The sequence below is a fragment of the Fukomys damarensis genome, unplaced genomic scaffold, assembly GCF_012274545.1.
Source record: "Fukomys damarensis isolate Sample0158 unplaced genomic scaffold, DMR_v1.0_HiC HiC_scaffold_12, whole genome shotgun sequence".
NCBI lineage: Eukaryota > Metazoa > Chordata > Mammalia > Rodentia > Bathyergidae > Fukomys > Fukomys damarensis.
In genome coordinates this window covers 29224502-29246788 of record NW_022900924.1, presented here as the reverse complement: position 1 = coordinate 29246788, position 22287 = coordinate 29224502, and the positions used below count along the sequence as shown (strand labels likewise).

At 35.3% G+C, this 22287-nt stretch overlaps 1 protein-coding gene across 1 annotated transcript in view; it reads right to left on the bottom strand.

The window, feature by feature from the left end:
* Positions 1-22287, bottom strand: part of Serpini1 (serpin family I member 1) — an 87877-nt gene that overhangs the window by 5664 nt on the left and 59926 nt on the right. The window contains exons 6-7 of the mRNA XM_010606688.2: positions 15303-15400; positions 465-551 (exon numbers count right to left, since the gene is read on the bottom strand). Of these exons, the coding sequence (XP_010604990.1) occupies positions 465-551; positions 15303-15400 (185 nt within the window). The remainder of the gene's footprint in view (positions 1-464; positions 552-15302; positions 15401-22287) is intronic.

The window sequence follows — 22287 nt, the reverse complement described above, 5'->3', positions numbered from 1 at the left end:
TACCATTCAGTTTTAAAGTATTAAGTATTTAAGACTATTTATTACATCCATTGTATATTCTTGTTTGTGTTTATGCTTTTTAAAAATTAAAACTTTTCATTAACAATTAGGAACGAACTTTGAAGGGTAGTTAGAGAGCAAGGAAAATGCTTAAATGAGCATCAGGGAAATACTTAAGCAGGCAGCATAGCAGGAATAGCTCTTCTCACAGAGCTGCAGGTGTGTGCTGACTCTCATTAGGGAGAAAATGAAAATGGGAGCTATACTGTAAAGGGGCCGTGGAGTGCACATACGCTGCACATTCTATTTAGAAAATTCTGGCTGGTTCAGCATTTGTTTGACTTCTAACTTAGAACGGAGTCAAATTTTTGGCTTGGTACTGAAAACGATCTCCACCCCCACCCAAGAATGTTTTGAAAATATAAATCTGAAAGAGTAGAGATTTTAAGAAACTTAGTATGTACCTGAGGCAGCAGCAGCTTCTGAGCCTTCTTCATTAACCTCTATGAAGGACTTGTGAATTGCTTTGGAAAGGAATATCTCTTTGTTATCTGCAAAAAGGAGAATCAGAATGTTTCTTTAGTATAGGGAACCCTATTTATTCTTTTGTTAAATGGGTTTCCAGATAGGAGACAAAGATATTGATAGAAAAGCCAAGAGACAATGCAACAAGATTTCACTTAAGAACTGAAAGAATTATTGAAGACGTGATTTCTAATTTGCCCTTAATTCATACTCTCTTGTTACTTTCCTTTTAAATTTTTATTGGCAATTTTTATTGTTTCTTTCTTAAATTTCCATAAAAGCAGAAATGCTCTTTTTAGTACTGATTTTCAAAATAGTTCATAACTTGACAAAAACCTACACATTACACTCTAATTTGAAATAAAATACATGATGAAAGCTGGTAAAAATTCAGAAATTATCAGAATTTCAAAATATATTCCTTATCTTAACCTAAATTCTAATTGTTATGAAAATGTATATATCCTTGGCAAAGAAAAACAAAGTTGCTTTCTAGGCTGCAGAAATATATGTGTGTGTGTGTGTGTGTATATATATATATATATATATATATATATATATAGAGAGAGAGAGAGAGAGAGAGAGAGAGAGAGAGAGAATAATAAACTTTTAGTAGCAGGAAGGTTATTTTTCTTTTAAATGGCTTCCTTTCTCTTTATGCTTGCTTTTATACTAATGACCATTATAGCTGAATTGCATAACCCTCATATGTTGAAGTTCTAATTCCCATCACTTCACAGTGTGCCTATGATTAGAAATGGGATTTTCAATAAAAATGAAGTACTCAGGAAGGGACCTAATACAGTATGACTGGCATCCTTATAAGAGGAAATTTGTACATGGATAGACATAGAGAGAAGATCATGCATGGTGGTTAATTTTACATGCCAACTTGCTTGAGTTTTAATGCCCAGATGGTTGGTCAAATATTATTGTGAATGTTTCAATGAAGATATTGTTGCATAGGATTAGCATTTAAATGAGTGGACTTTGAATAAAGCTGATTGGCCTCACAATGTGGGTGGACCACATCCAGTTCACTGAAGTCCTTAATAGAACAAAGACTAACTCTTCCAAGCAAGGAGGATGCTACCTCCTGACTCAGCTGTACCTCTTCCTTCGGTCACCACTATCAGTAGATTTTATATTTCCAAAGCCTCCACGGTCATGGGAGCCAATCTTTAAAATAAATAAGTAAATGTTTTCTTGCTCTCAGTCTGTCTCTTTCTTCTTCCTTTTGCATGTGTGTACGCAAGAACCACACACACACACACACACACACACACACACTTTCTCTTGAGAATACGAATACTATGTGAAGACAGAGAAGAAAACCATCTAAAGGCCAAGAAAAAGACCTCAGAAAACACCAACCCAGGCAGCACCTTTATCTTCGACATCCAGCATGTGAAATTGCGAGAAAAAATTTTTTTCTGTATTTTAAGCCATTCAGTATAGCTTACTGTTATGACATATCTAGCTTTCACTCTTGAGCTGACAACTGTTTCCCAAGATTAAAATAAAACAGCAACTAGGAAAGTTACTCCAAATACATTTTTTTTTGGTACTAGAGATTGTGAGGCAGGTGGTAAAACCACTGAGCGAAACCCCTGACCCACCAAATACATTTTTTAAAAGGAGAAAATAAGCATAAAAAGCAATGTAAACGATTACTCAAGTTTACACTGTCCTGCTTTTTTTTTTTGTCAATTCTAGGAAATCAAATTCAAATTTCAGATAGATAATTTTGTTGTTGGTGTCCAGCACCATTCAGTAAAAGGATAACTGATTTCCCATTGGGCTGCTCAGTACTATTTTGTAAGTAATAAAATCCTACTCCCAGTATATATTTTCCCTTCAAGTTTTCAAAAACACATAATTATCCTATATGTGGAGGGAATAATGTTCATGAATATTTTTGAAACATCTGCAGCAGTGCACCTGATTATTGTGAATAAGCACCAAGGCAACAAACAAAGGCACCTCTCTGTGCTTTTAATAGGAATACCATTTCCGCAGATTATATTCAGTATTATATATAAACAAAGCATTATTAGATCATCTGTTTTATATTTTTTCATAAAATACATTTAGTGACTAGAAGAAAAATAAAAGCAATTAGGTTTTTACCTTTAGCAGTTAAGGGTAATTAGCTGCCTCAAATCTGGAGGGATAGTTTGGTTTTGATAAAACCAAAAGAAAAAAATATAAAAAAGAATATTGTGTTTATAAAAAGATTAATCATGTTAAATATTTAACAAAAGGAGAAAATATAAACTGTGTTAAGTAATCAAACATTCTTAGTTAATAAAACAAGCACATGAATTTTAAGATAGTTAAAATATACTATTTAGCATTTAACTGATGCTATACTACAGTATTTTCAGATTGTGCTGCCCATTTTCATTTGTCTGTTAGTTAAGGGAAGGTCACTTATCAAGAACAAATATTATGGAACTGAATGTAAAAATGACAGAACAAAGATCCTAAAAGTAAAAAATACCCACATTTTAACCTAAGCTCTCTTAAGAGAGTGCGAGGAGAATTCTCGAAGGCACCAAATGATATTTTAGCGATATTTATTTCACAGGGGAAACTGCCTCTAGTAGCTATTAGGCCTAACCTGCTGCCTTCAGTAGATACCTTGAAATAAGAAAAAAAAAAAATCATCCTTTCATTCCTGGCCTTTAGGCCAAGTATTATAACTTCCTGTAGTCACCTGTCCTTTCACATGCTTTCATTTACCCATACAAAATGGTGGTGGTAGTAGACAGAATGCCACAAAGTTCTTGTGTCCAAAATCAAGAAAGCAAAGGTGATTCTCAAGGATCTTATTATCTACGAGTTAATGAAATGGTCAAACCTTTTAAGAAAAATAAAAGATCAATTTCCCCCAAGGTATAGGTGGGGAAATTTAAAACTACTTAAGAGAATTTTTAGAAAAAAATCTCAAAAATACTATATAAAATTTTCTGCAGATAAATGTTAACATGAGAAGACATAATTTGATTTCTATGAATTTTACTTACAACACACGATTTGATAAATTTATTAGATTTATACAGCGGTACCTCAGTTCATGAATTTAATTCTTTCCATGATTCTGGTCACAACCGAATTGGGCGAGAACTGAATCAAATTTCCTCATAACTGTGTACCCACTACTACAAATAAGAAACATGATCCTCCTATTGCCTGTAAAAGATTGTTGATGCTGATAGTTTTTAAAATGAACAAATCTTCCATGAGCTTGGCATATTTTACAAATTGTAAAATCAAGTAAAGGAAATATATGGAGTATGTGAATAATCCAGTAACCATTAATATTATTGACTCAGTACACAAGAAAATTCCTCCATCCATAAAATTAGACATTTTTCAGGGTAATTTTAACCAAATCTTCAAATACATTTAGATTTATATGTACACTAAGTATATGCATTCAATAATGGATAGGATTATCTATTATAAAACATTCTAGATACTAGAAAGAGAATAATAGCTAACTTGGCTGTGGGTAGTCTTACCCTGAGATTATGAACAAAGGCAGTACAAAAAGAAAATCATAGACAAAATGCACCTATTAATATGAATATAAACATTCTTTAAATATCAGAAAATTAGGGAGACATAATAACTGACACCACAGAAATACAAAAGATCATTAGAGATTATTATGAACAACTATATACCAACAGATTTGATACTATGGAATAAATGGGCAAATTTCTAGACACATATACCTTGCCAAGATAGAATCATGAATAAAAAGAAAACCGAGAAATATCAGAGACAAATAACAAAACTAAATTCATAATATAGTCTCCCATCAAAGAAAAGCCAGGTCTAGATGGTTGGCTTCAGTGTTGAATTCTACTAGGCATTTAAATAAGAATGAAATTCTCATGTATTCATGCCAAAAAGTAGAAAAGGATGGAATTCTCCCAGACACACTCTACAAGCCCAACAATATCCTAGTATGAAAACCAGACAAGGACATAATGAAACAAAACAGAGAAAAAAGAAAGAAAACTACACGCCAATATCCTTGGTCAATGCAGACGGAAAATTCTCAACCAAATACTAGCACACTGACTAACAGCACATTAAAAAGATTATTCAACATGTTCAAGTGATATTCATCCCAAGGATATTTCAGCGTTAAGCAATCAAGGTACATTATATACCATATGAACACAGTGAAGGGCAAAAAACCGTAGGATCCTCTCAATGAATGCAGAAAAGACATTTGATAAAATGTAATAATATCCTTTCATGATAAAAATGTTGAGCAAATTAGTTATAGAGTGAATGAGCTCTACATAATTAAGGCCATTTATAATAAGCCAAGAGCTAGCATTATACTGAATACGGAAAAGGAGAAACCTTCTCTGAGATCTGGAACAAGACAAAGTTGCCCACTTTTACTGCTTCATTCAATTTAGTAATGGAACTGTTAGCCAGAACAATCAGGAAGATGAAATCAAAGGCATTTAAATTAGAAAAGAAGTAAAGTTGTCACCTTGCAGATAAGACAATCTATAAATAGAAAACCCCAAAACTATTGGAATTAACAAGTAAATTCATCAGAGTTGTGGGATATAAATTTGACATAAAAAAAAGAAGAAAAGAAAAAAAAAAACTCAGAAGCATTGCTAGATGTCAGTAGTGAAGTATCTAAAATAGAAATGGGGGTTCCATTTGAAATAGCTAAACAAAAGGAATAATTTAACCAAAATGAAATATCTCTGCCATGAAAATTATAATCAATAAGGAAAGAAATTGGAGAGGATACAAAAATGTAGAAAGACATCCCATGTTCATATATTAGTAATATCAATATTATTAAAATGTCCATACCACTAATCTACAGTGTCTAATAATCCCTATTAAAATACCAGACATTCTTCAGAGAAGTAGAAAAAATAATCCTGAAATTTCTATGGAACGTCAAAGAGCCCTCCACATCAAAAAGAATAAAGCAAGAGACGTTTCACTACTTTACCTCAAAACATTCTACGAATCTTCAATAATCAAAACAGCATGGTGTTGCTATAAAAACAGACATATAGACTAATGGAACAGATAGAGTCTGAAAGTTAACCTATGTATCTACAGCCAACTGATTTTTGACCAAAGCTCTTAGAACACGCATTGCAGGAAGGTCAGTCTTTTCAATGAACGGTCCTAGGAAAATTAAGTGGACACATTCATAAGAATGAAAATACACCACTATCTCTCACTAGTTATGAAAAGTGACTAAAACTGAAGCAAAGACTTGTGTGAAACAATGACAGTACTAGAAAACATAAGGGGAATGCTTTAGGACACTAAAATGGCCAAGGATTTTTTTATACATGACTTCAAAAATCATAGGAAATAAATGTAAAAATGCACAAATGGAATTACATCAAACTAAAAAGCCTGCTCACAGAAGAGGAAACAATCAGTAACATGAAGAAACAAGCTACAGAGTGGGAGAAAACATCTGTAAGCCATGCATCTGATAAGGGGTTCCTATCCAGAATATATGAGAACTCAAAAAATATGACAGCAAGCTGGGCACAGTCATGCATCTTTGAAATCCCAATACTGAGGGAAGAGGATTGCAAGTCTGAGTCTTGCCTGGGAAACTTAGCAAGAGTCTGTCTCAAAATAAAAAATTAAAAGGGCTGGGCCAGGAATGTAGCTCAGTGGCAGTGTGCTCTTGAGTTCTACTCCCAGTACTGAAAAAAAAAAAAGACAATTTAATTAAGAAATAGGCAATAAATCTAACAGACATTTGTTTGAAGATATACAAATACCCAACAAATATATGAAAAAATACTCTGTATCACTACTTGTCAGGGAAATGCTAATCAAAACTACTCTGAGGTATTACTGCACCCCACTAAGGAGGGCCATTATCAAAAGGAGTGAGGATGAGGAAAACAGGGAACTCTTGCATACTGCTGGGAGAAATGTAAACTGGTACCGCCGTCATAAAAAGTAGTATGAAGGTTCCTCAAGAAATTCAAAATAGAACTAGCATATGACCCAGCAATCCCACTACTGCATCTACACCAAGGATACTAAATTAATCTATCAAAGAGACATCTGCACTCCCAGGTCCGATGGGCCACTACTTCCATCAATCAAGAAGTGGAAACAAGTTAACCAGACAAGGAAAATATAATTCGGATATCTCTATATATAATATTTAATATGCAATGTAACATTATTAATCTACTACAAAAGAATAAAATATTATTTATCACAACACAGATGGAACTACAAATCATCATGAAGGCAGTCACAGGAAGACGAATAGTATATGATCTCACTTATATGGAGAACCTAAAACTCTTGACTTCATAGAAGTTGAAAGCAGAATGTAGTTATCAAAGTCTGGGGAAAGTAGAGGTGAGAAAGAATGGGCTAAAGTTATTTATACGTTCTACATCACAGTTAGCTAGGAACAAAAAGTTCTGACTTGCTGCTGCACAAGAGAGTGACAACAGATAATGATAATATACTGCATGTTACAAAATTCTAAGAATTTTGAAAGTCTTTGCCATAAGAAATGATAAATGAGATGATATGTTTAACCTGATTTAAACATTACACAACATATACATGTATCAAGATATTATATGGTACCCAATTATGGACAATTTTTTATTTCAAGTATCAATTTAAAAACATCACATAATTAAACCTCACAATATTATTTCAAGAATGGATAACTGGGGTGTCAGTTTCAGCGGATGTCAGGGTCATGATACAGACTGCCGGCTGCCTCCAGTTCACACTGCAGTCTTCTGCAGGATGAGCTCCTCTAGGGCAGGCCAGTTCACACCTCTGCCCTACTCCACCCTGCGTCCTGCCTGTGGGCTTCCCACCCCACCTTCAGTATACCGCATAGCTGCATAGCTGCTTGGTGCACAACCTAAGGGCCCCGGTGAGGCTGTCTCTCCTCGTCCATTCAGTGTTCACCCCAAACACTGATTCAGATTATGTAAATTAAAGTACCTCAGACTTTTTTACTTTTATGTCTGTTTCCCCAGATTCTCCCTCAATCATTGTACAGTAAGATGCTTCATCTCTTTTGAAATCTCAATTTCTAGCCCTAGGAGGTTTTTTCTGCTCTTCTTTGATTCCTAATCTTCAAAATAAGCACCACTCTTTTCCCCTGAACCAGAGAACTAATTCTATTGAAATCTTTATAATATATCACGTCTGCATTACTGTCTCTGGCTTCATGGATTGTCAACTTTCTTAAGGGAAAGAGTATGTCATGTGTCTTAATATTCCTGGTTTATTGCAATATGGGTCTAAAGAACTAAACTAATGTGCTAGGCATGGTGGAGCATGCCTTTGATCTCAGCACTCAAGTGGCTGAGGCAGGAAAATAGTTGTGAGTTCGAGGCCAGCGTGGGCTACATAGCAAAACAAACAAGCAAAAATGAACTAATCTAAGTAAAGCCAGTCTCCTGGTAATATGCAATTTTCTAGTATTTAACCTAGCACACTGCAATAAACAAGATTTCAGTACATGTTAAGTGAAAGGGGCAGTCATGGTATTGTATGACTTTGAGTGTAAAGAGACTTTAAATGTCATTCTGTAGAAACTATGACTGCAATTCTGTTTCCAATTATGGCTAAAAAGCAATGATGGTGAACCTTTCAGAGCTTTCAATGATAACAAGTAGCCCACTGCGAAGTGTGTGTCATATGTCTGCCTCCACAGCTGCAAAGTCTATCCTTGTAATAAGTGAAACATATGATACTAACACAAAGTAAATATCCTAAGCAAACTGAGAATGGCAACATGGAAAAAGTACAGAAGTCACGCACAGCCTAACAAACCTTAAAATCCAATCAAACAGAAGAGTAAAGGGAAAACAATCCAGTAGACCAGTGTTACTCTATGTATTTCAAAGACAGTAAGAATGGAGTTCAATATTCAGATTCCTATAGCATTATTAAGTGCTGCATTTTGGTTAATAAATGTCTAAAGATGTAAATAACACCCAGCATGATTAATCAGAAAAATACTATCCATTTGGATACAAATGTAGAAAAAAAATGCAATAAATGAATTCGATCCCCAGTACCAAGAAAGAAAGAAAAATTGCTAGAAATAAGAATTCATATCATAGACAGTGGGAAGTTAAAGAAAGTGAAAATTTGTTTTTATTAGTGCAAACTTCAAGCAGTCAAAATAAAAAGTAGCTGGAAATGGCTTAAGCAAGCATGTATGTGAGGCCCATATCTTAGATCAAACAATGCAGAAATATAAACAAGTTCCTAGCCCCTGATTTTACTCATCCTGTTTAATTATATGCCAATCGATACCATCTGTCCTGCTGTACCAGCCATATACGCAAGGGCCTACTCCTCGCCTCGCTTTCCCATGTCATCCACAACATCTCACACCTACCCCGCACCAGGCTGCACTTGGGTATTAAATGAAAAGGATCAGAACGTGAGAGATACAAAGAAAATTAATTTACCATGATGAGTTCGTCTTATTGGTTAGAGGAAAATTAGCTGTCTTTCATTAAGTAAATCAATAAATCAAAGGTAAACAAATTTTTTTGTATGTTTTTTAGTTTGCATATTGACCCCAGGTGGTCTTCTCTCCCCTTCTGGGAGACCCTGGTGCCAAGTGACTGTTTAAATAGATTTCTGTGTCATCAAGGACTTGCTTAAAATGGGAAAATGAAGAGAATATGAGAACAGAACACTAGATGCCCAAAAGTCTGTGCTTTAGTTGCTAAAATATTTTTAATACGTAATTTAGAGAATTTTCTAGAACGTGTGCTCTTTCGAGGTAGGAATAGTGTTTGTTGTTTGCTCTTATGGTTAGACTTCATTACTGAACCAGCAAATATTCTTATGTATTCATTCATTCATTCATCCATGTACTCAGCACTGCTGATGCACTGGGAATACTACTGGAAATTAAACAGTTCTTTCCTAATAAGGTGAAAACAGATATCAATCAAAGGACAGTAAAAAAGTAAATCTAGAAAAGACTACAATCTCAGGGTATGGCAAGAATAACTACGAAAGCAAGACAATGTGTTAGTGGGTGACGGGGGTAAGGAAGAGGAGCCGCTTGACAAGGGTTATTATGAAAGCTGAGGGCCAGGGATTTAGCTCAGCGGTTCGGTGGCCTGCCTCGCATTAGGTGAAAACAAAAGGCAAATTTGCAAGGGCAAATACAAGCTGGGCAAGTTCTGCAAGGAGGGGAATGCAGCTGAAATGTAGGATGCAGGGATGGTTGGAGGCATGAGGGAGGCACCCTGTCTGGTGAGGCAGTGTCTGGTGTCATGCCTCCCTGCAGTCACCCACTCAGCATCTCTCCTGATCCCGCAACCACTCACCCCCTAACAGGAGGCTGGTCTCTGGGAGAACACAGCTTCCCTCACTCAGTCCCTGCTTTTGAATCACTCAGAGCTCACAGACACGTGTAAACACACAGGCCAAGGAAAAGGTGAAATGTGATAACAGACGCAGGAGGAAAGCACTACCAGGCTCCAGATGGGGAAAAGTAAACCACCCAGGAAGGATGTTGATATTCGGCCTGGTTCTTGAGGGAAAAGTAGATGAGTGAAAATCAGAGACATGGGCTAAGACATTGTGAGCAGAGGATTATATTAGCAAAGTGGGAGAAACAGGACATGGTTTGACAGTGGAGCTGGAGCCTAGGTTATGAGGAAGCAGGGAAGCAGCAGGGGACATGCATAATTCCAAGAGCTTTGACTATGAGCTTAGAGAGCCTCAACTTCATCCAGGGATAAGAGCACATGAGTGCTTTGACTGTGGCAGCAACTGTCAAGGGTAAATTGGATGAGCAAATAACTAGAGGGCAGGAAGATCAGGTTTGTTGGTTGTTACAATAGTCCAGGCAAGAGAGTAGGAGCAGAAGTGGAATTATAGCAATGGAAAAGAAGGGAGTCCTCTGGCTTACAGGTGCAAGGAGAAAGAGAACAAACAAGGGCAGGATGTAGGACTTGGTCCAGCATAGATCTACAGCACTTGAGTCTGACCTGAATATAGCTTTCCCTGTGTCTTCTTAATTCCTTTATTTTATTGGCCCCTTTATTAAAGCTCATACTTCATGCTGAAGGATTTAGTACTCTCTCTTTCCCCTTACAGCTTCCAAGAGGATTACCTATTAATCCAAATGCTGACAGTCATTCATTTCCGTTACAAAAATAGAGCTGCTTTATAACAGGATGCTTGCTACAACTACATGCGCATTTTAAATAGAGTCTGAGAAGAAAATGATTTTCAGCACTGTCTATATTCCATGTTTATTGTATGAGTCTTTACTTTGTTTTATGTAAATGGAATTCAGCATCAAAAGCAATGGATAATCAAATTGAAATGAAGAAATGAACCTAATAAATATAGAGGGTGTCATCTTAGTTATTGCTCCATTCAGTGAGTATTAAGAAGGAAGCATAGTGCTGGGTATTGAGGAAATATTTACAGGAATTGGTGCTAGGGAGGTTTAAATTCTATCAGGAGAGATTAGACACATAAAACAACATGACAAAATACGTGCCACAAACACAGGCACGAAATATGAGGCATTTAAACTTGATGAAGTTGGGGATGTCTGAGCTGTGGATCAGCTTAAGAAGTATTTCAAGTGGGAGAGATTTTTTTAAAGGTGGGAAGCGGCACAGAGCAAGTGTTCGCTGTGGCTACAGAACAAGCTCCATGTGAGGGATCAGAAAGCGCAGCGGCTGGAGGGAGCTGAGGTCTCTGAAGCTGGCTGGGCAGAGGGTGAGGCACAGCAGACCAAAGGCGGGCTTTGCTTAAGAAGCGGGATGATCTGAGAGCAGTTTTTAAGGTGATTAATCTTGGCAGTGGTAGACAAACAGATTAGATTGGAGTGAGATTAGAAACCACCTAGAAGACTACTAAAATAGTTTAGGGCAGCAATAATAAGAATCTGATGTAAGAGTTCATGTAATAGGATAAAAAAATGAAGAAATGGACTTGTGGTCTTAGTAAAGGATCTCAAGTCCCTCAGGTTTTCTAGAAACGAGTGAAAATCAAGCAAGGTTGCTGTTTTTCCCATTGCTAAATCACACTTGTGATTTTTGAAGAAAAAAACATTTTCATTACATAATCTAAGAATAGTAGAGTCACATTAATGCTAACTTAGCCTTTGGGTGCTTTCAAATTTACTGGTTAAATCTATTGCTTAATTTTGAAAAAATTTGTAACTTTTAAGTGTTTTAAGTAAAAAGAGTAATACAGATGCAAGGTAAATATATACAAACATATATTCTCCTAAGTCTTTTGATCCAGATGCTCCCATTTGCCTTTTAATTTGTACTTCTCCAATTCCTTAATGCTAATAAAGAGTTTCTCAACCTCTTCACTGCTGAAATTCTCAGCTGTGCGGTACTTCATTCAGGACCTGACCTGTGAATTGTCAGATGTTTAGAAGCATCTCTGTACGCTGCTTACTGGATCCAAAAGCATTCCCCAGTGTGACAACCAAAAGGACTCCAGCTCTTGCCAAATATTCCAGCAGGAGGGGGAATTGTCCTTGTTGGGAATCACTATTCTAATAAAACATTTCTGTCAGTCCTCCTTTTATCAAACGTAGCAGTTAAATTCTGCATTTCCTCTAGATCAGGCATGATATCATAATCATCTCCTTATGATTCTGATGCAGTACGTTTCTTACATTACCTTCTTTATTAGCAGTTGTTTAATGAAAGGAATAGTTGTAGCACAGAAAACAACAGATGCTATGTCATAAACACCATGGAATTCATACATCCTAAACACGTTGGGATTCCTATTAAAGTTCAAAGTATTAACTAAATAAATGCAAATTATCTTTACTGGGTATTTGCAATGGTAACTAAGAATCATTGACATATTGATACAAAATTTTTTGTATTATTTGGAGATGCAAAATAAAAATAGTAATGCAAAAACATACTAACCAGGTAAGGCAGAAATCTGATATCTCAATAAATGATGCAGAGATAAATGGTATAGAATTTAGAGGAAGCAGAGAGGCAAATTTTACAGGTACGATAGTGTTTTTTGAATGAGTGGTTCATAAGTTAATGAACATAGACGGGGGAGGGGTGTCAACGGCATGCTAGAGCTACCAGCATTCCAGCAAAACTAACAGTTTAAGAACCAGAGAATGGCCACTGAACTTTGAAAGGTTTAGTTTAGAATTTTGTCAAATGTCTCTGAACACATGAACTAGATGGTATTAAACAATGCCAAATATTGGATTTGGTAGCACTAGTCTGATACTTTAAGGAGATAAATATTCCAAGAAATATAACATATATATATATATATATTATATTCTAAGAAATGTATAACATATAAGGGGCCCAGAGAAACCTATTTCTTCTTCCCCCTGCCCATTTTTTCCTCTGCAAAAACTTACTGTATGCCAACCATGCACCAGCCCATGCCCAGTATCAGGAATGCAACTGTGAACAGGACACTGAGACGGACTCAGTTCTTGTGGAGGTTTGATCAAAGGAACAGATATGTTGTATATAGAACACATGAATTCGCTGGAAGATCCTAGTGTTATTTCAAATATCCAAACCATCTACATTCATAATATGTATTTGTGGTCTATTGTCTCTGTACATAGTAAAAGCAATTAAATATTATCCTATAAACCTTCCAAATATGTCAAAAATTATAAGCTACACTGACCACAATAATTGATTTGCCACTGTAGTGCTGCTCGCTCAGGACTGAGAGGCAGTAGATATTGTATTTGTGTAAAATAAATACCTGGGTGTTTGGGTGAGACAATGAGAAATCACTAATCAAACTGAAAAGAGACCCATATTAAGAAGGCAGAATATAATTATCCAGTTGGAATTTGGCCAGTCTGGTAAGACAGATTGTCTCAAATTCCTAAGGAAGAGAGCTTTTGCACTTTAAAATTATACTATGCTTCAACTCTGAATATATTTCTGACTCAGGGATGAAGATTCCATACGTACTTTGGAATCACCAACAGTCTTACCTTCTTGTCAAGCCCAGTGAGGAATTTAAAACCCTCGGAACACAGGCATAGGCCATAAAAACATTTGCTCAGGGAAAACTCATTTCTTTTGCGTGGACAGGAACATTTATACAGAAGACATTTAGAAAACCTCTATTAGAGCTTAGGGCTATAAGCTATCTGAACCAGCAGTAGAATTTGTGGTACCAAATACATCAATATCAACTCATAGCTAAGGAGCTCATTCTCTCCCTCTCCCCACCCCCCATCGTCTCCACGTCCTCATTCTCTCCCTCATGTTGGCAGTCACAAGTGCACACGTATAAACAATCTCAGAAGTAAGGGCATTCATTTTCTTGAATTTAATCCAAGTTTAACGGCTCTATTTCAAAGCTGTATAGGTTTGATTTTTTGTAGGCTGCTGATGCGGGAGAAGAAATCTAAATTCTTGCCTGTAACTCACTGGACTTTTATCACCTCAGGGCTTTCTAGTTAGAGAATTTGGTTCAATAAACGCGTGTAAAGAGAACTTTACAAGTTGAGTTTCTTTTTTTCTCAGTGTACCTACCTTTATCTTATCAGAAAGTAGAAAATGATATAGTCCACTGTTGTCTTTTTTCCTTCCTCTCTCTCTTTCCTCCCTTTCCTTCCCTTTTCCTTCCTTCATCTGTCTTTCTTTCTTTCTCTTTCTTTCTTTCTTTCTTTCTTTCTTTCTTTCTTTCTTTCTTTCTTTCTTTCTTTCTTTCTTTCTTTCTTTCTTTCTGTTTTGCCTTTGATGGCATTGGGCAATGAACCCAGGAAGTACTAAGGTGCATTCCCAGCCCTTTTAAACTTTTTTTTCTTTTATTTTGAGACAGAGTTTTGCTAAATTGGCCAGGCTGGCTTTGAACTTGACATTCTCCAGCCTCAGCCTCCCAGGTAGCTGGGATTTATAGGCATATGCCATCATGCCTCAGTAGATGTTCCTTTTTTGACACAAGCTCTTTTTAAGCTAAGGTACCCAAGCTGGTCCCAAATGCAAACAATCCTCTGGATTCAGTTGAGACTATAGATATGTGTCACTATGCCCAACTGTTGCCTTTTATTAATGGTAAATACCTTGGTTAGTCACTTAAAAAATAGATTCAAAAGTATTTTAAATGTTCTAAATGCTTTAATATAACTAACATTTTATGATTTTAAGTCTGTACAAGTTGGGATATCTGAATCAAATAATTCAAGTGGATTTTTCCCGTTGGGATATTTAGGATTAATTACCCAATATCTTAATGTACCAGTATAATTTGAAGGTAATACTTCTAAACCATCATTTTCTATTGAAGACGCAGGGAAAGATTTAAATAATCTCAATTTAGTCTCTATGCTTTTAAAAGGAATCTTTGTCTAGTTCTCACAGCAAGAGGCATTCATTTATCTTCTCTTCCTTTTCCCTTCTGATGATTCATTACAGTGGGACATATTGAGATTTTTCAGTCAACACATTTATTGATTATCTACTCTACATGGCATTGTGTCAGATAAGATGGGAAATTCCAAAATGTATAAGCCAAGTGTTCTGAAGAATACAATTTATTATCAAAGATAAGACATGGATAATATAATATAAACTTAATACTAAGTATTTATAGTTTGTTTGTAGAGGTTAAAAATACTTCTTAGATTTATTTGCAAGCAAAACCATATTTTACCCCAGAATTCTATAGTAGAGGATTTAACATCATTTTTAAACACTTTTACAAAATAACATTTAAAATTGATATTTATTTCTTACCAGACAAGGTGGTCAAATTTGCATCTTTGATGAATATTTCAGTTATTCCAAGAGCTTTCAAAATGTCTTTTAAATCAATTTCCTGTTCCACTGTGAACCTGGAGAATATACAGGGGGAAAACGGTTATATGTTGTTACTTGGGATGAGAATAGAATGCTAAATATGTTGATATTAAATGTCTATAGAGCATAAATTATGCTAAAACTCACCTTTGACTACAAAAAGCATTGGGTCATTCTTATAAAAAATGAAGCATTGAAGGGAATTTTATAGTAATGGGATTTAAATTCATAAGTTGGAAAATATATCATGTAGACACAAAACTGTAAATATACTCTAAAATGAATGAATTTTGAGAATAAGAATCCTTAAGCATTATGTATCTTTGACCTAGTAACTTTTAAGTTTTAAGCTGGTAATTACTGCTTATAAATTTACCCAAGTATTTCCCTCTCTTAGAATTGTGGTCAACTTATGCTGTTTACCCAACTCCCACTTACCATGTAAAGATAAACAAGAGCCAAGTTCTGTTGAACAATTAACACACAGCATCTCAACTCAATAAAACTTATCATACTTAAAAATGCATCCTGATAGTTATATTTATCTGCTGGACATAAATAAACCAGTTCTCACACTATCAGAAAAAAATACCTAGCAGTAGAAGTGAGTTGAACATTATTTATTAAAAACTGTAGGCTTTTATAATTCTAGCACATTCTCTTAAACAAAAGAATAATGGCTACTTATTTTTGTTTTAAATAACTTTATGAATTGTTATACATAAATATGCATCACTTTTGTAAGAAGACAAAACACTAAGTACCGAGGTCATGAATAAGAACATTATTTTTCAAAAAATGGTTTTGCCAGGTCAGGTGGCTTATGCCAATGATCTCAGTACACTGTGAGACTAAGTCAGGAAAATCACAAGCCTTGCCCAGCTTGGACAATTTAGCAACTCAGTGAAACCCAATTTAGCAACTTAGTGAAAACCTGTTGCAAAAATTTAAAAAGGGCTGGGGATGTAGCTCAGCGCAAAGGCTCTGGGTTCAATCCCCAGTACTACAAAATGAATAGATAAATGATAGATAGATAGATAGATAGATAGATAGATAGATAGACAGACAGACAGATGGTTTCCACAGTAAAGCCAGACAAGTTAATACAGAATCTTCCTTAATGTAATTAATTGTGTCATCATTCTTTCTAGTGAAAGATATGAACCAAGAATGCCTACATTAACAAATACTTTTTAAAAGAAGTATTCATTGCAGTAAAAAACATGACAACTTGTCAAAGTTATATATTTTTCTTTCTTTAGGAGGTTGCTTTCTGATTAATACAGATCATAAATATGAAGTTTTAGGCTGTATTAACTTATGTCTTTATATATGAGCTAAGTCTACCATAGTCACTAAAAGTTATATTACAATCATTTTTGTGCCTTAGAAAGAACTGGAAGGAATTGATTCTCATAGATAAGATTTAGACAAGAAAAGGAGCAATCAGGAAAATAGTTTTCACAGGTTCATTTAGGGAAAAAACAAGACAGACAACTTTGTCTGTATATTAAACTTATTAATCTAAGTACTGAATTTTATTTTGTCATATACTCTAACTTGGATTTTATAGTATTTATTTAATTTTCTATCAAAAAACAGAAGAAGCAAGATACACCACATACAGGTACAAATTCACTATGATGAATTTTAACATTATGTATATCTAAAATACACTAATAAATATTTTGCTTCAAAAAAAGGATTGTTATGAAAACAGAATTGTTTTATGATATACACATTTTGTAAAGGGAATAAAGAGGAAAACATAGGATGTCTCAAAGAATATATTCAATGGCTTAACGTGTTTGTGTATGTGCATATTTGTTTGTTATTATGTATACGTTGAACACTTATGTGGAGTTTTATCATACACTGGAGATTGTGCTAAGAGTATTAAAAACAGATGAATTTAAATATTGCTACTGCCCTTTGAGGTGTGTATTATTATTATTATCTTCAAAAATTGGGTGACAAAAATGTGAGAAAATGTAAAAATGGAATTAAAGTGTTTGTAGGTGGGGAGGGGAGGAGGGGGTGAAGGGAGGGTGGAGACAAGGGGAAATGAGAACCAAGACCTGTCATGTAAAGGTACAAGATCCCAGTAATGAATGTAACTGTACTGTCTACCTAGAATGTACCAATAAACTCAATTAAAAAAATTGGGTGACAGAAATGAAATAACTTGCTCAAGGTCATACAGCTAACAACTGGCAGAGCAGAAATGTGGATGTAGGTAGTCCTCATCCAGCTAGCATGGGGAAGTGAAGGAATGTACCAGTAGTGGGTTCTTTTCTTAAAAGCAACTTGATTTGTTTCGCACTTTTGTAGCAGATGGTCAAGTGATGATGAATAATTAATCCAGATGAACTTGAGCAAGTTCTTTAACTTTTGAGCCTCAGTTTGGGGACCTGGAAAACGACACTGACAATATGCAACTTGTAGCACTGTTAATTAGAAGACTAAACAAAGTTTATAAAAGTCTTAGAATGGTGCTTGCATGCAGAGGGTGTGTGATAAAGGGCTGACACTATTGATACTTATTATTGTAGTTTGTAGAACATCATATAGATGCTAAGATGTATGTTTACTTTCTAGTGGAGTGGGTTGCTTTTGTTCAATAGATATATTAATTGCTACAAATTAGTCAAATCGAGTGTCTTATTTATTTTAGTCTTTGTAGCATATGGCATAAGACAAATCATATAGGCTGAAGTAACATGAAGCTAAAGTATGTAAGTTTTTTTTGTTTGAAGCTAAAAATAGAATGTAAACAATTTCCACTTGTTCACTCCTTGCCTTTTTTTTATCTGTACAAAACAACTGAGTAGGCCCGGGGATTTAGCTTAGTGGTTCAGCCACCTGCCTTCCAAGCGCAAGGTCCAGAGTTTGATCCCCGGTACAAAATAAATAAATAAGAAGTTTTAACAAAAAATTAAAGAAACAGCTGAGTAGCTATTAATTAGTTATTACCTCCTTGCATTTAATACAGACTAATATTAATATAAATAATCATTATCTCCCATATACAGAGTACCTATTGTAACCTGGGCACTATGAAAAGTTTTTACATATACTATCTCAATCATCATCCTTATCCTGATCTCAAATATTCCTATGAAATGGGTACCATTTTCTCCAGGTTGGAGAGGAATAATCTAACACTTTAAAAGTTGAAGCAACTTGCTCTCATCACCAAGGTAGTAAGTAGCAGAAAGAGTATACTAAGTAAGGTCTTCTGAATGAAAAGCTCCCATCATTAATCACTGTAATTCCAACACTGGATTTCAAAAATAAAACAGTAAATTTTATATTTCACTGATAATAAAAATAAAAAGCCACAACACTGTTTTTTAATTTTCATATCTCTTGCAGTACCAGGGGCCAAACCCAGGAGGTCTATCACATACGCTAGGCAAGCACTCTACCACTGAACCACAGCCCAACGTGCTTTTTTAGAACCTTAAACTAGGCCTATTTTGATAAAACATACAATATAATTGCACCTTTGCAACTTTATATCTGATCAAGTGAAAACATATATAAAGGGCAGAAATGTGAAAATTGAAATGTGTGAAGCAGGTATTAGGAAAATCAAATATATATGCATCAAATTAGAGAATTCATAAGCAATTAGAAAACTAAGTAAACCTTTTGCAGAGAAACCCAATAGAAAGTACTTATATTAAAGAACAGTTATGTTGGTATTCCAGTTTTCTTTTAAAAATGCAAAACTAAACTTTTTATTAATAGTCATTTCAAAGCAATAGGATGACACCCGAATACAAAATGGAGAATCTCTTGAATTAAAGTACGTGATATTCAATGTTGGTTTTAGAAAATTCCTCTTATACCTAAGCCTTACCAGTAAAGGCCAAAAGGTATACAGTAAAGAAGGTAAAATTTGAAAGTCAGGATTTAAAAAAAAATTCTAGTTAAAGTACATCTAAAGTTACCTATATGATTAACACAAAAATAAGTAATAGGACTTAAAGATTCAGTATATAAATGGCAATGCTAATAATAGATAACAATTATATGATGTATTCTGGGTAGGTATTATTGAAAAGTGCTCTTTAGGTATTTCACATGTGTAGTTTACACATTAGGCCAACTACTTTTGCTAGAATAGGTACATCAGTGAGAAAGATTTCCAGCAATTTTATTCAACCTTAGATACATACAGCTGTGTATAAACTGTGGTATTTCACTGGACTGGATGATATACAATGGTGATGCAGAGTATTTTGATTATCTGAATAGATTCATATATTTTGGATAAAAATTCAATTTTATTTCAGTTTCTAATTCCTATAAGATTTATTATTCAGGGGAAAAGTCAGAAAATTACATAAGTAATTGTCCTTTTTATACCTCACTTGTCAAATTCCCTATACTTTTTAAGGAGAACATTTAAGAAATATTTATATCCCGGCCTGTGCGGGAGCTCCCGGCCTGCGCGACAACAGACCCAGGAAGGAAGGTAGCCGCGCGGGCGCCCTTGAAACACCCACACGACGCCCCCCCCCGTTCTCAAAACTCCTGATCGGGCCAGTCCTTAGACCAACTCTGCAGAGGCATAGGTTCCCATGAAGGGTAGTTTTCTGAGCTCCGAACTTTGATCATCTTTAAAGAAAGGGCAGGGGAAACCTGTAATAGAACGGAGTGGAGTTCAACCCTGAGGGTAAGGAAACTAAAGTTAGGCTTTGTAGATTGTGTTCAGTCTCAGTCGTGAGGAACAGCCATTGGCTAGCTATAACCAGGGGATTGGGTTCCGCATATGACTGTGCATGTGGTATAATATGAGATCAGAGATAGCCTGAAAGAGGACCTTCAAATTCTTTTTCTTTCCCTCTCTCTTTTCTCTTTTTTCCTCTTTCCACCCTAAAATTTCTTTCTTTTTTCTGTCCTGTCTCTCCAACTCAGTCTCTTGCTCCACCATAGTGTCCCTCATCTCCCTTTTTATTCCAGTTCCTGAAGAACTCAGACTTCTTTTTTTATTTTTTGTTTTTAGGACGGGTTTCTCTTTATGTTCTTTTCTCCAGTCATTTTACCTCACTCATGGCTCTGTACCTTCAAGGGAAGGCAAGCGCCTGTTACTGTTAAGGGGATATATTCCTGTCCTTATTCCTGCACTCTCTCTATCCCCCCTGAACTTAATAGCTTTGTAAAGATAGTAAGGTAATTCTACAACCTCTGGATTCACTTCAAACCTGCTCTAATTCTTTCACTTATCTAATCCTCTTGTTCTAAGTCGAACCCCCCATCCTAAATGGTAAAGATGCCATATTGAAAAGAATATTCACTGCAAACATACTATGAGCTGCTTCTTGAAATTAATCTAATTCACATGAGTTAAAGGTGATACATTAATGACTACCATAAGTGGTCAGTTGGCAAGCTGTGCCTGATCCTATTGGGCTGCTGAATGTATCAATTGGGACAAAGAGTGGTGATTGATTTAAAGAGTTGTTTTCTCTGATATTATGAAAACGAGAATGTCTATGAGTCATAAGATACTCAAAAGCTAAAACGCAACTATATTAGGAAGATTTAAGTAATACCCAGAAATTAAAGAAGGACAACCCAACAATAAAAATAAAAATGAGAAAACACTTAAGCAAGACACAAAAACAAATATCCAGTTCACCAATAGCAAATAGTAGGACAAATGAGGATGAAAAGTCTGATAGTGAACCAACAGGACTCCCTGGACCCATAGCACAGGAGGTAACAAAATTGATCAATCAGGCTCTAGAAAAATTCAAATCAGAAATAATTTCCCAGCTAGCCAGAGAGATGATGAGCAAAATAGAAGTCATGATTCGAGACTCTAGAGCAGAAACTGAGAAAAAAATAGATGAGCTCAAGACTGTGATAGAAGCCATGAAGACTCAGCATAAGAAAGACATGGAAACAATGAATGCCCAACAGAGGAAAGAAATGGAATCCATAAAACAGATTCAAACAGATATCCAGGAGATTAAAAACTCTATTGAAAGTGTACGAAACAGAATAAAAGATTGCGAAGATAGAATTTCAGATATAGAAGATAGGATAGCAGTCAGTGACCGTGAAAAAAGAGGTCTATTAAAAACAGTAAGGGATCATGAGAAATCAATCCAACAACTCCTAGACGATACAAAGAAAAATAACATAAGACTGATAGGAATTCATGAAAAAACAGGAGAAAACACAAATGATATAAAAAAGCTCTTCACAGAATTAATGACAGAAAACTTCCCAAACAGAAGGGAAGAATTAGACATACAGATAAGTGAGGCATATAGAACCCCAACTAGCCACGATCAAAAAAAATCTACACCTAGACATATAATAATCAAGATTCCAGAAATCCAACAGAAAAACAAAATACTACAAGCAGTAAGAGAAAAGAAACAAATCACATGCAAAGGGAAGCCCATTAGAATCACAGCAGACTTTTCAACACAAACCCTTAGGTCAAGGAGAGCCTGGAGTGAGGTATTCCAAGTCCTAAAAGAAAAGAATCTCCAACCTAGACTTTTGTATCCTGCAAAACTCTCTTTCAAAATAGATGGGGAAATAAAATACTTCCACGACAAAGAGCACCTGAGAAATTTCATGAACACCAAACCAGCACTGCAAGGAATTCTAAACAATATCCTAGAAAAGGACAACGAAATTCACAATAACATGAGGCCCAACAGACCAAATCAAATAGGCAAGGCAAGAAACTAAAAGGAGATGGGAGAAAAAGTAAAAAGAGTCAACAAATGGACAAAAACATGACAAGAATAAGTCAAAATATATCAGTTGTAACCATCAATGTTAATGGCCTCAATTCACCAATCAAGAGAAACAGATTGGCAGAATGGATTAAGAAGCAAAATCCAACAATATGTTGTATACAAGAAACACACCTAGTGCAAAAGGAAGTCCA